Here is an 18,221-nt window from a genome sequence, read left to right as displayed (position 1 = left end):
ACGGTAATCCTCCTCATGTTTTGTCCTTCTAATCTCGAATAGAATACAAATGCGGCGCCCGCTCCACTTTCTCAATGTTAACCAAGTGCGAGCGATAGTGGATGTGGAGGTTTGTGCGCCTTTATGTTGTCTCGCACGCTCCCTCCTCTTCCTCCTCCTCGGGGAGGATAATCCGTACTGTGAAATTGAAGTGCGGTACAGGGATGTAAGTTATTTTCCTCACCTGCGACACTTTCAAAGAGGCGACCGCTCGGTGCGGCTGACCTCCTTCAAGCAATCTCGACATCCACATGATGAGAGAGCTTCATGTGGGTTATTTGTGTCTTAAAATATCTGCTACTGCATTGTCGCGATGGTACACTGGCTCATATTTTGGAGAATAGAAGCCAGGGCAGTCTAGCGTTAGCATAAGTGGTAACTTTTTCAGACACGCACAGGCCCAAACGTGTGATTTTGATCATTTCACACGGGGACGCGAACATGTAGTCCTTGCAGCCATTGCTACACGGACACACATCACCCCCGCGCCTTCCCGGGGGCCTTCATGCACATGTGCCTTACAGGCAAACCCGTAACCCCCCCACCCCCACCCTCACCCCCAGCTCCAAGCCCCGTCTCCTATTTTTCTTCATTTTGAAGTCAAGTACAATCTGACCTACTGTTCTTTAAAGGGGAGATGTGTGCCGTCACATCGATTTCACCTTGACTCAATATGGCCACAAGAACATTGTTTTGATCCTGCGGTCGGAAACAAAAAAGGGCCTTGAACATTTTTTTTTTTTGACACAGTGAAGGAAAAGTAGCATGGTGAAGGAAGAACAATGGAAATAAAAAACAGAAATGGTGATAAAGCCACACTGATGGTCATCTCCGACTGCAGAGGCAGATAAAACACTCACACTCCGTACTTGGTAGCAAGACAAAAAAGCATGCGTCAAAAAAGATTGGTCAAATTTGTACAACTGTTCATTCCTTCTGTAAGGTACATACAGTACAAAAACTCCAAATGAATTTGTTGTGTAAATGATAGTGTCCTTCTCTCGGACAAAGACAGCCGCGCCACGGCCTTCAGTAGAAAAAGACACTCCAGCAAAGCGCGGTCAGGATGAAGAGGCGAAGTCAGAGAACCTGTGAATTACACGTGAGTCACAATGTGTCCAACCTCGTATTGACAATTAAAATGATTATTTTTACAGTATTTCTAAAAACTATCATAGTAAGAAACCATATGTATATACAGTCAAACCTCGGTTTTCATCCATAATCCGTTCCAGAAGGCTGTTCGAAAACCGAATTGTTCGAAAACCGAAACCACGCTCTTTTTGAAAAAAAAAAAAGAATTATTGAACACGTCTGCTCACAATGGAAAGCGACGCGAGGAAGCGTCACTTCCTCGTCTACCCGAGGAAGCGTCATTTCCTCGTGTAAGGAAGGCGAGAGAACTCAAATGGTGCATTCAAGTGCGCTCAGTTTCAGATTCAGAAAACTTTCTTTATCCCCATGGGGTAATTGGACTTAACAGGCACGCTCTGCACAAGAAACATGAAAAACAATGACGAACATGGGATACAGTGCGAAGTTTGTTCGAGAACCGAAATTTGTTCGTCATCCGAGGCATAAAAAAATCGAAATTTTTGGTCGAAAACCGAGACGTTCGAAAACCAAGGTTTGACTGTATACACACACACACACACACACACACACGGTTGTGTACAACGTATAACCATTTTGATTATTTGGCATGACTAAAAATAATTGCTTTGAACACAAAACAGTTTTCCTCTCTATTTTAACTTAACACTGTTATTATGGAATAAAAACATGTCAGCTGCTACTGAGCGTTGGCCAAACGTCAACTCTTTCACAGCAACCCATTAGGAAAAAACAAAACAAAACCTAATGAGTGCCATCATACTGAGAGGATTTGTGAGGATTGTGACTGATCTTTCTATTGTAATATGTAAATCGAAACTACCAAAAGAAAGTGTCGGGGTGGGGGGGGGGGGGTTCTCCACTTTTTAATCATCAGCAGTAGAATATGGGTTGGTTTCATCTAAGGCACTTATTTTGGATCCCAAAAATATTGAAAATGTGTTTTTTCTTTAAATCTCTACTTTATGCACAAAAGTATCTTTTATGCTAATTACTTTTGCTTTTTGTACACCAATTCATCATAGTAGTAGTAGTAGTAGTAGTATTTGGTAGTGTGTGTGTGCATTCCATCTGTCATGTGTCTGTGTGCATGTACATATCTTCTCCTTAGAAATGGAAATGATCTTATCGTTTCTCTCATTTATTCTTGTAGTAGATTTAAAATGACAAACACAATCAACCACAAGCTGCTTGTAATGGTCACCACAGGTCACCACGTTCACAAGCGCCAAACATATATATGAGGGAGAGACAGAGAAGAAAGTATGTACTTGCGTGCAAATTCAGGTTTCTCTGTGGTGAACCGAAGCCGTTGTGTATTTGACTTGAATACAAATGAATGAGGAGGACATTTTTGAGCTCCAAAACTGGACTTTTATTTGGATAGTTTGGGTAAGAGAGAGATAATTAGTTGAGCAGAACAAAATGCTTTTCCACACAGCTCAAGTCCAAAATGTTTTCACTATTAAAGCTCAGCTTTAATAATCAGTGCCTTGCATGTCACACCCCCTCACCCACGCTTTTTTTTTTTTTGGTACAAATTCAACAGTTGTGCTGACGAGTCGACGATTCTTCAAACATTTTTTTTTTACTTTCAAATTATCTTGTCATACAAAATCTCTCAGCTTTTACACATAGACTGTCACCCTGATTTTTTCCCTCTATCTTGTAAATAAATTTGGGGAGCACCTCTTTTTTTTTTCTTACTTCGTCGTCATTAAAAGATAAAAACATGCACAAAAAAAACAAAGGTTCATTTTTGATGTCCAAATTAATCATTTACAGTTTTTGGAACTTTTTGCACTTGTTCATATCCTACACCCAAAGAAAAGATAAAAAGAAAACATTATGTACACACATCTTTTTACAGTGAAGGAAAAGTCCAAAATATCAGATGATGACTAAGGCAAATGAAGTTGATCAGTGAACATTGATCAAAATAGTTCTTTTTTTGTTGTTGTTTTTTAATCTAACACTGTACTACATCACTCCAGACAAAATAAGAAAAGAAAATAATCTGCTACAAAAGTGTGATTCATAACTCCCTTAGCTGCGACAAAGCTGCATAAACTGTCATATTTTAGACAAGTCTCGCAAACTCTACAGTGCTGCTCTTCATTGTTCTTTCCATCCGGGCCGAAAGATGATCCTTCATTAAATAAGCCTTCACAAACAAATGGAAAGAAAGAAAGAAAGAAAAAGAACAAACGGGGTGATCGAAGCGTACCAGAGTGTCACATACTTAGCTTTGAATTCACTCCAAAAAAAAAAAAAAAGTCAGTACCATTAAAGCCTTGAACATAAAACTAATCATTTCCATCCAAAAAGAAATGTACAAAAAGGCACATTATATCCCAGTGCTTCTGTACTGTGAAGTTCAAGTGTAACTGAGCGCAGTCAATACCCAACAACAGTCTTGAATGGTGTGCGCGTCCACCGGCCCACAAGCATTATGTACGCGGAAACTACAACAATAAGCCGGGTTGGTTGGTTGCGGTTGGGTTTTTTTTTGTTTTGAAAAAGAAAATCTCTGCATCCTTTTTTTCCTTTCTATTCTCTCACAGTCCAGTTGCAACAATTCCAAGTACATCCGCAAGGAATCTTTCCTTCATTTCGTCGTCGTGGTCTTCTTCTTTTGTGTCCTCCCTCGTGTCTTAGTCATCGCTGCCGCCGTACATGTCCGCCAGTTTTCGGAAGCGAGGGCCCCAGTCGTTCAGGTAATCGTAATCCTGATCGCCCCCGCTGCTGGATGAGTTGAGTGAGCTGAGGGAGCCGGCGGTGGAGCCGCTGCCCTCGTAGTCAAACACCAGCAGAGAGTCGTAGGGGGGAGCGGTGGGATCGTTGTCTGCTGCCTTCAGGCCCTGCAAGAGAGGGAAACCAACGGCGCTGTTAAAACCAAAGGGTTGCTAAATGATGGAAATTCTGCATGGGAATGATCAGAAATCAATGGGAATAAACCAGCAATTTCCCAATACTGCTGGGTGGCAGCTCTTTACTCTTTCAGTGGCAGCCATAAAAGTAGAGAGAACCTTTTGAGTGCCAGCCAATAAAGAGCATGCTGACTCCTGTTTTCAAGGCTACCGGATCGTTGCGCTACCACGGTACGCATGCACACATACAAAGTTTCAACTTCACCCTCACCCCACCCCATTTATTTATATCTATCAATTTATCTATTTATTTGGGTTTTTTTTGGGGGGGGGGTGATCAGTAGAATATGGGTAGGTTTCATCCAAATCAACTATTGTGGACCTAAAAAAAAAAACTGAAAAAAAATGATCGGTAAAAAGATCTATTAGTGACTTTCATGCTCATAATATTTTATATTTTGTATTTATTATTAATATTTTTGGGGGTGATACCGCAAACATCTGACCAGTCCTTTACCTCTAACAGCAACGACGAAAATGTACTTTAATGGCAAAATTATGTATTTGCGAATATAACAGCAGTGTAAGAAATTTACATTTGACAAACTACACAGTATTTGCACATTATTAGGTAGTAGTATTTAGTAGCGTGTGTGTTTTAAATATAAATCATTTTCTGTCATCTTTCTTTTCGACATTGTTGAAGGTGGATTTAAGGTGGCGTGAACTTGGATCACTCACAAGTTGCTCGTAACGGTTGAATTTCCAGAGGTCCGCCATGTTCACAAGTGTTAGAAGGGTCAACATAAAGACTCGTATTCCTGGAACAAGATTTTGCACTTCATCCTCTGCTTGTTAGGCGGGAGATCAGGTTGCCGTCAAACTCAAGTCGTCATAAATATTGAATCAAATGTGTGGTTTGCTTTGTTTATTGGATGCTTCTGAGGTTGTTCTCTGCATCCTCCGGTCACAGCACAGTAGTAGCCGAGTGAGGATGACAAGCGAGCAAGCATCAAGAATCAGCGGTTCTTCCTCTTTCGGTTCGGTTTCGAGTCACACTTGAGTATTAATGAGTTTATTCTACGTTATCGTTGCGATTCTGGATTACTGTGTGGCAGAGGTCTGTTGCCGTCATTCCCATCGCATAATAAAGGGTCACGGTTTAGGCTCGTTGAGCCGAGAACTGACATTCAGTGATTCTTCTTTTATTACGGGGCGAGGGAGGTCAGATTCTAGTCAGGCTTGAGAAGTCATCGGGCTTCATTTTGCTATGGTCGGGATTCTGGACGAATGTGTGCTCGGGTCTGTCTGCTGCCAACTTTTAAGAGTGGTCAAGATGAAGTCGCGTTGAGCCGAGAGCCAAGAATCAGTGGCGAGTAGATTTATAGTTGGCATTTTGGATGATTGTGTGTTTGGGGATTGTGTCGCTTCCTTTCAACTCGTCACACTCGGGTAAATTCCAGTCTTGAGAGACCCGGAAGGTGAACTTTATCCTACAGTGAGCGCAGAGCTTGGCCGCACCCTCTTTGCTCTTCAGAAGATTTGAGAGCGCAAGGCAGCGATACCTTGTCATCTTTAATCTCGATAGCAATCTGGGGCTCATGAATAAATACTCACGAAAAGCACTGAGCACATCTGTGGCTCGGGCAAAAGGGAGAATGCGTTTGTCACGCACGTGCGCCTTTATCTTGTGGCGGGGCTTTGAAAGATGGCCCTCCACATTCCCAGAAATCATTGCGCCGTGAGAGCTCTTCACTATTGATTTTTGGAGACTACTCCCCTCACCGAGCGTGCTCCAAAGACCTGAAGGATCGGTCACATAGGCGTTGACGTGCGCTTTGGCCACCGACCGCTTCGGATAGAAGCCAACTCCCGAATAATAAACGGATGAAAGAGTCGGACGGACGCAGACGGAGCAGCCCTCACGTGACTGGGAAAGCATTGGCATTGCTTTTTCCAAAAAAAGAGACAGATTGATTTAAAGTGTCGAGACAAGAAGCAATTACTTCCCACTTGTTAGACACCGTCGAGTGTTTGCTGCCGGCCTGATAATCTGGAGGGGAATATTACACCGGGATCGTTCATTACAATTACAAGCGTAATTGCTCCGCTGGTTATAGCCCATCGCTCGGTCTGCAGCCAAAAAACGCCGCGGGCAGCTTTATAAGGTTAGACAATCACGCAATGCAATTTGATCCCTGCACGATCGTCCACTTGTCCTGCTCATTAGGGGGAAGATTCGATTGTGGCCATGCTCGAATAGTCATTTTAGATTCTGCGTTATTGGAAACTTGGCATTGGCATCCCTACACTGATGTCATAAATCACCCTTAGAGGATTCTTACCTACTGGCCAATTTAGAATCAGTGGTTGTCCCTTCGGGTATGAGGTTCGAGTCAAAATTGAGTGGTCATGCGGGTTACGTCAGATTTATGGTTCGGATTCTGGATTACTGGGTCCATGGGATTGCTGCCTAATGCCTTATTCTCTTTGAAAAAGGTGTGAGGTAAAGGGCTCCTCTCTGGAGAATCAGCGCAACTTTAATCACGCCCATGTCAGAGGTTTCATTTCGGATTAACGGATGGAATTGGGAATGATTGGGGACCCGGTTTGTGGTTGTCCGCGACTTCAATGCCGTATTTTCCCATTTAGTGACAGTACGAGCTACGGATAGCCAGACACCAGAATGCTCATCTAAAAACATAGTTGGCATCCAAAAGGCAGGCGCATATTCTGTTTATAATGCTGTGAAAGACACGTCTTTTGGAGCCGGTGAAAAATATATGACTGATCTTTTCATTTGACATTGTCCCGTCAAGCTCGAGTCACTGGCAGCCTCAGGCACTCTCAGTACATATTTCATTCTCACTTCTCTTTTGACACGTCGACTTTTGTAGGAGGAAAAAAATAATTATGATATCTAAGTGTGTTAGCATCACGTTCGGAAGTTTTATACATGTCTGAGTAGATGTGCAAGACTCCAAAATGTTCTTCTTTTGTCTTGGAGAACAATCAGCAGAATATTCATTGATTCTGTTTGAGGTCAATGTTCCCCCGAGTCGGCATAATGCGGAGTTCTATAAACCAAATTGTTTATGATCGGAAAGTTCCATAAAGAATTCAGCCTTTCATTCTTTTCATTATGCACCTTGGGATTGCATATGCTGCTGCAGCAAAACAACCCATCTTGTCACGAACTGCGTGTGGTTTTTTGCTTCTTTACACACCCACACCCGGTAATGTAGACCTACATTATTTTATTCGCTGGTGCTTTTTACGCAGAGCCCAGACAAGGCAGAATACATAATACGTGCGATCACGAGTGTCGTGTGTTAAACTTCACACCCCTCTCATGAGCCAAGTTGTGGTGGCCCTGCCAGAACTTGCACTATCCCTGATTTAAACCAATACTGCATGAAAGTCATCATGATATATGTAGGCTTTCCCTATGTATGAAATAGTGAATTGTGTGTGAATTTTGTCGTCCCAGTGGCCAAAATTGCCCACAAGTATGGGAGATCAAGGCAGCTGATTAAAAAATTAGCCACACTCCCCATTCCCCAGCATGAAGATAATGTCATTTAAAACAATACTTAACAAAGTCCATAATTATATACATGTATGTCGGCCTACCCATGAATGAAGTAGAGAAGCATGTATTCTTACTGCATGCAAATACACGAAGATAAGAAGAAGAAAACCTTTATTCGTCCCACAATGGGGAAATTCCCCATTTAAAACAATACTTAACGAAATGGGTACTTATACGGTATATGTCGGCCATGGATGAAATAATGATGCGGATAGACTCGGTGGCCCAAATGCATGCGAGTACATAGCACACAATGTGTCAGTGAAAGGGGGTGATGGAAAGAGCACAGGTGATTGATCAATTTAGGTGGACAGAATTCAAAATATGAAATATTTGCAAGCAATTATTGATGTAATCACATTTATTAATAAATTGTGCATTAGTGAACTTCGGTTGGCCCAGTGCAGTCGGTCACATGTGGGGCCAATGTTGGACCTTGATTTAAATCCTTGGCGAGCAGGATTAAAGAACAGAGCAAGCGGGTCATACATTGCCCACCCCTGCGAGGCGATGGCCTCCGGGTGGATGTTTATACAAAAAAATGCCAGCTTTTACAGGCACTGCCTGGCTTTTATTTATTTTTTTATTACCTCATTGATGAAGTCTCCGATGTCTCCGGGGTGTGGGGCGGCTGACCTCATGGGGTACTGTGGCTCGGGGTGGAGCGGTCTCTCATCGAGACGTCTGATCCCCACAGGCTTGATTACATCGGGTTCCAAAGTGTCCGGTTGCTGGAGCTGACTCAGGTCGTAGTCCTGCAGAGAAAGGATGGACGTGTGTGATAAGACCGCTGACCATCGAGCCTTGTGCAACTGTTACTGGAAAGCCGTGAAAACATCAGACGTGGCATACGAATGGCGCTGCAGCCACTGGAAGCGCAGACTCTAATCAATGGCCAGACGTGACATGGTGGCTCTGCATAAGCCAAGGCTAATCCTATTAACATTACCAAGGCAACGCTAAGTCATGGCCGGGAGAGGGTGAATCGTCGGATGGTATCAGCGCAGCAGAAGATACGGCGCGCCTAATAAGCATGCGGGATGGACAGTCCCTAATCCGTCTATCTCTAATATCCCCTTTCAATATACAGGTGTCTTTGCTCAGTTCCTACACACGTACGTACTTACAGCTCCTTGCCCGCAGTGTGATGTATAAATGAAAAGTACACCTACTCTACTCCGCACACATCAGTCTCATCTCCTGTCTAACTGGATTATTCATGTGTACACTCATGCCAGTGAGCCCCGAGGCAGTGTAGGATCAAAACAGTGGTCATCATACAAGAATGTCATCCATCATCTTTGGTTCGTTCCAGGCTGACTCCAGCCACTGTTGTGTGTGCGTGTGTTTTTTTTAAGTCATACCAGAAAGGGTCACGGGAATTGAAACAAAGCAAGAAGGCCTTAATGGGGAACGACTCATTCGCACACGCAGCCACCAGCGCCAATGACCCACATTTAACATTGCATACTTTTTAGAAACTAGTTTTTGGAATTTGTCATTCTTCTGAAACACAGCAAAACCACATGTCATTTGGGGATTTGGATTAAAAAGGAACAATTTGGAGATGCAGAGTGTGCTCTTTTTATGACAGAATTCTATTCCTGTGACAGTGATGTAACCTGAATTTGTACAAACTGAACAGTGATAATATGCGGTAATCAAACACTTAAGATATGCTCAGTGGTAAAGTCATAATTATAGTAAAATACTCATGAAAAGCCATAAATATCAAACCAACAAGTGAAAACCCGAATGTATTGTGTTAATAACTCAACATTCATCCTCGTGTCGCACGTATCATAAACAGGACAGCCCTGTGTTGCATCCGATTGTTTACTTGCGGGGGCAGCCGCCAAGTACTTCTTTTTACCAACCCCATAAATCTCTGTAAAAAAAAATCCTAATAGGAGTTACATATCCACCTAATCAGACAATCTGTATATATTTGTGTGAAAAACACATCTAGTCGCAAAATTTAAAAAAAATTAAAAAAAGGAACTTTTCATTTAGAAACTTCAAAACCTCCTCATTCGGGAACACAGTTCCGTGTATTGATTCCTACGTTTTCATTCATGCATGGGGACGACAGCGACTCAGTCACGCTGTCTCGGAGTTAATACGTAGGCGACTGATCAGCTTGTTTACTCCAACAGCGTGCTGGTGTGCAACTATATAATCGGCCGTTTTCTCTGAGCTCAACTTGATCATCTGTCTGCCTGCGATAGTGACTGCATCACAGTGCAGCAGCGGCTAAAATCGTACACTGTGAGAGCACCAAATGGACTGACACTTCAATTTCCTCCCTGGTGGGAGATAGGGCGAACAGAGGTGGGTATTATACAGACCACAGCATCAGGAAAGTCGAACCCCCCCCCCCTTTTTTTTAAGCCAGTATTGACTCCCTGGACAGCGCAGACGAGGCCATTTTATCCTGCTGTCCTTTGTGCCATTTTGAAGGGAAATTTGTTCGCTCTCAATAAACGACAGCTTGGACTTCATTTGCTTTTGAGCAGCATTACTTCTTTTTTTGGACACGTGCTGCTCTACAAAGTGTGTGTTTTTATGTGTGGACATGAATACACGGAAGGACCTCTCTCTGTCGCTCTCTCTCTCTCTCTCTCTCTCTCTCTGCAGATGTTTTGACAGTCTTGTCGTCATATTGTTACCTTACACAGAGCTTCATTATTGGCGCACAGCAGATGCCTGTCTCCAAATGACATCAGCGCACCAATTACAAGTCTCCCAGGCTATTTTGCCATTGTGCCAGGTCAGAGCGGGGTCTCCCGCTTATTTGTGCAATATGCGAACCACTGCCGCACTTCAGCCGGTGAGAGAATAGCCTATGTGGAATGACGCCGCCTTTCCCCCAACCCCCAAGAACTGATTCAGTTGTGCTAACAAGGGGTCATTAGGACAATTGAATTTGTGTCGCTACATGCCTGATCAGCGCGACAAGATGCAGAGACGGGACTTTTATTCAAGCCTCTGGCGTGTTCAGGATGGGGTGTGGGGGTGCGAGTGTTTGGGTTGTAAAGTGAAAAGCAGTAACGCTGGAGAACACATCCATTATTTTCAGAACCAACTAGACCGTAGTGTGTTTGTATCATTGATTCTAACTGTTCTGCCCATATGCAGAACCTTCACAGTTGAATTGTCAAATTCTCCATTTGGCGACAGACGGAAAGAGTTGTTCGTCCACCAACACGGCTGTCTTTCTGCTAAATGCATTCACCTTCACCAGTGGGTCGCAATAGGTGGGTTGGAGAGAGTCCCAGACTAAACCATGGTAATATTAAAATAGTCTATAATTTTATTTTCAACCTGTGCCCGTTTTCTGGTCCTTTTGGGGGAAAAAATATGCATTGTAATTTCCCTAATGTGGCATGACTGCCAATCAAATGGTGGAGGCAGGTGAGCAGCGACAAGGCCAATCAAGAAAGTACTGAGAACAAATGTGCTTCCCAACTAATAAAAAAAAAAAAAATAGTTGAAGCTGTTTTTATTTTAAAAAATGTGAAAATTCTCAACGTTTAATATTTGGTGTTCACTTTTGTGTGTTTGGTGTGTCTTTTTCAGTGCCACTCTGATTAAACAAATTCAAAAGATTTTTTTTTTCTGCTTCCGGCTGAACTAAGTGATAAACATAGCTGTTATTTGAGTGACAGCCTCACAATATTTGGGACAGTATTATGATGAATGGATACATTAGGATGTTTTAGACCTTGGCTTGGAGACATTTTCCAGGACCCCAAGGCAGTCTCTCAGTCATCCTTTGGAGTGAGAATTTTCCATTGAAATAACTGATTGCTTGGCAAAAACAAGTGCTTTCAGGGCTTTTCAAATAATCCACAGTGTTATTGAAGGTTTTTACTCTGTGCACGTGGGTGGGTGTGTACGTGTGAGTGGCATCATTCCTACCTGATCCTCTTCTCCGCCGCCTTCCTCATCATACTTGAGAATGTTGTCTCGCACGTCATCCTCGGGATCAATGAGGAGTTGCTTAGCCTGTCGTTCTTTATCGCGGCGCTTCATCCAAACCACAAAGAGTAGCACCAGAACTGCAAAGTGCGCGCACACAGACAAGTAGCGTCCTATTACAAAACGGAACCGTGCTTATACTGTATTTTCATACACGTGTAATCGGATCCCGTGTCTTAGCATTTCAGGCCGGATGTAAACTATATATTTGTTTGATAATCCCGTGCTAATCTAATCGTCATTGGGATCATGTTTAGCTGCTCTGCTAATCTACGATGGCAGCGTTTAGGTGACACTCACTGAGGAGGATGATGATGCACAGCAGGATGGCGATGATGGCGCCCGTGCCCAGGCCGGCGGCCATGATGTGCTGCTGGTCAGTGCAGTCGCCGTTGATGTCGCACTGGCACACTTTGACCCTCAGGTGGGAGGTGTTGAACAAAGGCAGGTTTCCAGAGTCCGTGATGATGATGGGCAGGTCGTAAATGCCACTCTCGAGGAAACCGATCTTGAGGCGCAACTGGGCGTAGTCACCTGCAGAGCAACAAAGAGAAGGCAGGGCTGCTTAAAAGTGGGCTTGTTTGGGTCATGTTCATTGTTGCACACTTGTCAAACCACTACAAATACCACATTTCCTCAAATAGTGGTTGGCCTCAAATAACCGCTTTGGCCCAATTAGTTTGGTGAGTGTGTCATCCACCTGAGGTTAAGACTTCCCTCAAATTGCTTTGAGGACACAATTGTTCAAACACTGACATTAAGGAGTTAACTGCTGAGCCCATTTTAACTGTGTTCCTTGACAAAGGGTGGAAGCTTACTGGAATCTTATTTGTTGTGCCCATTCTGCCTTGCTTCTTGTCACTAAATTTCTCCATGGGAGTCCTTTTTAAATTACACTTTGACTGGAAATAAATTGTAATACAGTACTGGAATGCTAATGGTGTTTATTATTATTCCCAAAATCTGTTAAAATAGATTCCCAGCCTTCCTTCCAGCTGAGTAAGAAAAACACCCCCGGCCGCTATTTGCAGATACATGCACGTATATGCTATGTATGACAAATTCCAACTTGCATTAGTATATAAAATCCAAAACAAGGATTTTCGATTTGAGGCTCACAAATCTACTGAATGACATTGGATAATGCTGCTTAAGCTTAAAACTCCTCATTGCGATGATCCAAATGGTATTATCCAAAAAAAGATACATTGTATTTCAGCACAGGCGTCTCTCTAGCTAAAATGTTTTGGGTGGTTTTTAGCAGAATGTGCTCAACCTTTCATTAATTGCCACATTCCAATCGCAGGTTGTTAATATTACCAACATGAGCAGCACTCCTCGCCTGGTACAGAATACCGGTAGTCAATACTCGACAAGATAGATGCTGACATGAGACGCAGACTTTTTTTTTTTTTTTCCCTGAAGAGACTGAGGGCTGCAAGAAAATGGGCAGCTGCTACAAATTGATACTGTCTTGTTTAAAACATGAGTTGAGCAGGTACTGGAAATTGCTTATGACAGTCCCGATATATTAAGTTCCAAGGTTATGAATGGCGCGCAACGAATTTGGTTACTCAGCGGCGGACTGGGCTGGTCAGATTGTTTTTCATGTTGTCTTATATTTATGGTGTAAAGGAGATTTTTCATATTATTTGTTGACTGTCAAATTATGACTTCACTACTGCATTAGCATAGTCATTCCTACCACTGATCCTGGTGATGGTCCAGTTCCTCTTAACATCGACGGGCATGTTAGCCAACTCGAAGGCAAAGGGCCCAGCGTTGGGCATTAAGTCGCCGTCGATCGCCGTAATGTTGATGGCGTTGGGCTCGGGTTTCTCGCATATTTCCACTTCCTGGGGGAACACCCTCGGGGCGTTGTCGTTGATGTCCGTCAGGTAGATCTGCAGCGTGCCAGTGCCAGTGGCGAAAGGGTTGCCTGCATTGCCACGAAACACACGTGCATAGACATTTATGCAAATCTTGAAAGTTGATTGCGGAAATATGCGGTGGGCAGAAAAGAAGAGGCGACTGTTGTGTTTCCAAACAGCTATCGACTCCAGTGGGATTGGCCCCATCCAAACGGCATACTGATTTAAGAAAGTAATCTCAAGTGAGGCGGCAGACAGAAAGAGTGCGGTACTAGAACATTTGGATAGTGCGAGTGTGTGCGTGCGGGGGAGAGAAGAACGCCTTCCTGACCAAGGACACAGGATGGGAATACTAAAGCAGCAAAACAGAGGCCACTGTCGCTCCTCTCAGGCTTCCTCTATGTATTCACTGTGCTAAGATGCTTCTTTACCATTCAGGCCACGCTCAAAGGAGCTAGTCATCCAGTCCTGACCCATTAATACCGAGAAACCTCTTTGCTGGCAACGTTTTTAAGCCTGTTGGCCTCCGCTATGCTCTGCAGAACAGGGTAAACTCGAACCGAGGTAAATCCTCTTCAGGGAAAAGTCGACTTTATCCATGCAGCCGGATGCTTCTCAGATTCTTAACACATTAGCCTTAAGGTGAATAGTGGTCAGTGTTTGTCTTTCGGGCATGCTGGACGTGTGTTGTTGTCCCACAAGTGGCTCAATTAGACATCGATCCTTGTACACGGCATCACCTTCTGACAATAGTCACTTTGAAGCATCCCGACGGAAGCAGCTAAACCATGAGAGCAGCGCATTGGAAGGAGCTGAACAATACAAATGTGCATGGTTACCTACCGTTGTCAGTGGCCAAGAATGTGGCATTGTACATGCTGTTCTTCACAAAAGGCGATTCTCGGTCCAAAACGGCCATTGTTGTGATTCTACCGTTGTTTGGATCAATCCTCAGCCAGTTGGCCGGATCGGAGAGTCTTGTGTAGCTGATGAAAGACAGTCACATTCATAATCACCTCACCGAACTTCTATCAATGTTGAATAAGGCTGTTTTGTTTCGCATGTGGCGACATCCAATCATCCATTTTGTGGAAAAATACAAACGTGTGGAGCAACCAAGCGCCTACAGATACAAAGGTGCTCCGATGAGTGAACTGAAAGGAGCAGTCAAGCTAACATCGTATCCCTATCAATTTCACACATGGCGTCATGAATATTCACAGATGGGAGTCAAAAAGTATCACAACTGTTGCTCATTATCGGGTGCGATTTAACCAGAATACAGTAGGCGCTGCTTGTTTTTAACCTCCTACCGGATACTTTGCTGCATGAAGCGATCAGGGTCCTGCGCTGTGAAGGTGGTCAGCATGGACTCCGCCGGCTTTCCCTCTTCCAGTTTAATGAGTTTGGGGTTGGGATCAAAGTAAGGGCTCTCGTTGACGTCCAGCACTCGTATGGTGACGGTGGCGGTGGATTGACGGGGAGAGTGGATGCCTCTGGCTAGAGGCTCCTCATTTCTGGCCTCTACTGTCAGCACGTATACCCTGTGCATTTCATAGTCAATCGGCTGGGAAAACAGAGGACAGAGGTAGCGAGGCATATGTCATCACGTGAAATAGGTTGAGGGGGGAAGGAGGAACTCGTATTAAATGGCAGAACATGATGTGAGAGTAACAAGGCAAATTAAAGCATTTCCATTTCCCCTCCCTGAAACTCCTCCTGTGAAAGACCCACAATAGACTCAGATATTCATTCGGTGCCTTGGTGAATTAATGGAGAGCAGCAAGCCCGCCAGCTTCTTATTAATTACCTTCTTCTGTTTGAAATACAAATGAGAAGACACGACTCAAATTAATCTGGCTGATAAACAACTATTATCTGTTAGACTTGCTCCTAAATGCCACTGCATGTTTGTATTGTTGATGGCTGCATTCATGTCTAGATAGCTACAGTACATAACAACAATAAGACATCTTGCGCTCTTCTAAAGTGGAAATTTTCAACTGGTGGCCCACGCGGTCAGCAGGACACAACTATATTAAAACCGCTTCAAGTACATCTGATTTATTACTGTGATTGCTTTCAATTAAGCGGAAGTTCAGAGGGGATCGAGCCTTTTCCGTTGCTCTCGCTGAATGTTCAGCAAGCCCCCTCGCTGCCCATCTTAAATATTCCTTTTAAAACTCTTTTTCATTCTTTGGCTTTTGGACTCAGCATGAGACTTGATTTTTAGTTTGACTGTTTTTGTGTTTTCTACTGTCTTTGATTCATTTATTGTTTGTTGTATTTTTGCTCCATGGACAGCACTTGGCATACAGCGGTGCTTGTTTAAAAAAAAAAAAAAAAAAGCTCTAGAAATATAGCTGAGTTGAGTTTTTGTAAAAGTGTCTTAGCTGTGAACATTTGATTCGGTACTATCCTTTCCGGCCATGTCTGCAATAATGTGCTTGTGATCTTGGTTTGACCAAAACACAAAAGTCTGTCACACCATGAAACATGGGAACTATACAGCGTCTCTCTACGAATGTAATTGGTAAGGTTCGAAAAGGTAACCTTACCTTGACAACCGTCACCAGGCCCTCGTTATTGGTGGGATCAGTGGGCACAGAGAACCTGCCGGTGGGGTCGCCCCCAGTGATTTTGTAGACGGCGTTCCAGGCCTGAGTGTTGGGCTGGTCTTTGTCAGTCACAGTCAGGTTGGCCACAATCACGTTCACGCGGTTTTCGTGCACCTCGCCGAAAAACTGCAGGAACAAGCGTACCATTAGTCATCAGACAAATGTTGGGTTCTTATCATCTTGTCATGGTCATTTCGGTGCCAGTTGTAATCGAACAGCACAATAACATCACGTCTCACTCAAAGGACTTTTTGCGCTCCCCCATTGTTGCATGTGTGTGGGCGGGAGCGCCTCCACGCCTGGCTGACTGCTTGTGTAGCTGAACATAAACTAAATAAGAGAGCGCAGTTGCCGCCGGAGCGCATCCATATCGAAACTGGGCAGAGTTGCGAATCCAGGGTAGCTGTTCACTCACTGCTTACCGTGTCAGCTGTGAACTCTGGCGGATTGTCATTGATGTCGGTGACTCTGATCGCGGCGGTGGCTGTGTTGGAGAGGCCGTAAATGGGGCTGCCCTCCATGTCAGTGGCCTGGACGATCAGCATGTACTGAGGCACTTTCTGCAGTGGAAAAGCATGAATGGTTTGAGAGTAGTAAAACCTATTTCCACAGACTTGAATATTGGAATGTACAGTCCAACATGATGCACCTCACGGATACCCTTTTCAAAGATTTTCTGATGGTGACGGTTTAGTCAATAAGGTGACTCCTAAATTAACCCCCCCCACACACACACAAAATTCCAGCATTCCAAGAGAATAGATTACCGTATGTCTGGCGAGTCTCAATTTGGTGGTCCCACTCAAATCAAATTAACAGTCAATTCATAATACAAATTGTGGAGGATATTTCCTAGTGCCCTTAGCAGACAAATGTGGCAGCACACATAAAAATAAAAATGCGCACAACCAAATTGTAATGCAGTTAAAATGACTTTCTTATTCCTTTGACTAATATTGATTAATTCTCCAAGGAGGGAGAGAGGAAGTTGCACCACTGCTCCACTTTACTGTACACCAGCATGAAGTTGACAAATGACTACTTCCACATTAACAGTTACTCAGGTGATGGACTAGTCACTTGGTAATGAGAATAGGGCAAATTACTTTCATGGTGGCGACTGTCGCACATAAAACGGCGGCCCCAAGGCGGAAGTGATTGAGCAGGCAAGCAAGCCGGATTGCCCTCACTAGGATTACATCAACCGACATGTGCTTTATATTTCATTTTATTTATTTTGTTCCCACAGCTCTGTGAGCCAATTAGGGGGAAAGGTGGTTGTTTACAGCACAGAGGAAGGATAAGTAAAAGACGTGTGCTTTGGAAATGAGGACAGAGAATGTGAGAGGAGGGGATTATTAAAATGATCGGTGAGGCGTGCAACATTCTTCTCGGATTAAATGGAAAAAACCAAGGCCAGCTCGGCTTGTAATTCACGTGGTAATCAGCAAATGTACTTTGGCTCATTGGCTCTACTAACAAACATGCCCAAGTTGTGATTGTCATCATACTTAACAAATACTTGGCTCATTTATGTAAAAACTGTACATTTCGAATCGAGCAAACGATGGACGGAGACTTTGGAAATAAATAACCACAACATATTTCAGCACGGATCTTGCCACGACTACGCACACGCTCGTACGGGATCCCACATCCTCCAATGTTGGGATACCACACCCAAAGGCAGAAAAAGTGAAATGTGGACTTTATTTAACAGTATTCTGTCCAAGTAGAAGGAGCTAAGGTAATGTAATGTCTGATTGTTGTCAAGTCAGATTTTCATCACAACTGAATGTTTGGCGCTCCTTTACGTTTTATCGTATTATGTGCTACCATCTAGTTTTGACATTTATAACATAACTCGTTAGTCGAAGGGAAGAAAATAAAAGACAACAAAATAAGCAACCCACCTCTCTGTCCAAGCCTGCTGCCACAGTAATGATGCCTCCCGTTTTATTATTGATGGTGAACATGTTGGAGGTGGGACTGTCTGGGGTCTGAGACAAGATCTTGTAGCGGATCATGCCATTAGAGGTTTTGGGATCGTCTTTATCGACTGCTGTTACCGTCATGACAACTGTGCCTTTTGGACAGGAAGACAACGGTATATGTTTATGTCAAATCAAATATATAC

At 43.6% G+C, this 18,221-nt stretch overlaps 1 protein-coding gene across 1 annotated transcript in view; it reads right to left on the bottom strand.

Annotated features, from left to right (window-relative positions):
- Positions 1–2,277: 2,277 nt before the first annotated feature.
- The window catches only part of cdh2 (cadherin 2, type 1, N-cadherin (neuronal)), a 58,427-nt gene continuing 42,483 nt past the window's right edge, over positions 2,278–18,221 (bottom strand). Inside the window, exons 7-16 of the mRNA XM_086129095.1 lie at positions 17,998–18,170; positions 16,507–16,644; positions 16,025–16,210; positions 14,780–15,033; positions 14,310–14,452; positions 13,301–13,534; positions 11,896–12,129; positions 11,536–11,675; positions 8,205–8,369; positions 2,278–4,013 (exon numbers count right to left, since the gene is read on the bottom strand). Of these exons, the coding sequence (XP_085985221.1) occupies positions 3,807–4,013; positions 8,205–8,369; positions 11,536–11,675; positions 11,896–12,129; positions 13,301–13,534; positions 14,310–14,452; positions 14,780–15,033; positions 16,025–16,210; positions 16,507–16,644; positions 17,998–18,170 (1,874 nt within the window). The 3' untranslated portion in view covers positions 2,278–3,806. The remainder of the gene's footprint in view (positions 4,014–8,204; positions 8,370–11,535; positions 11,676–11,895; positions 12,130–13,300; positions 13,535–14,309; positions 14,453–14,779; positions 15,034–16,024; positions 16,211–16,506; positions 16,645–17,997; positions 18,171–18,221) is intronic.

This window comes from Hippocampus guttulatus, chromosome 14 (genome assembly GCF_054856545.1).
Source record: "Hippocampus guttulatus isolate MCC_2025c chromosome 14, RoL_Hgut_1.0, whole genome shotgun sequence".
Taxonomy (NCBI): domain Eukaryota; kingdom Metazoa; phylum Chordata; class Actinopteri; order Syngnathiformes; family Syngnathidae; genus Hippocampus; species Hippocampus guttulatus.
This window is presented reverse-complemented; position numbering and strand designations above follow the sequence as displayed.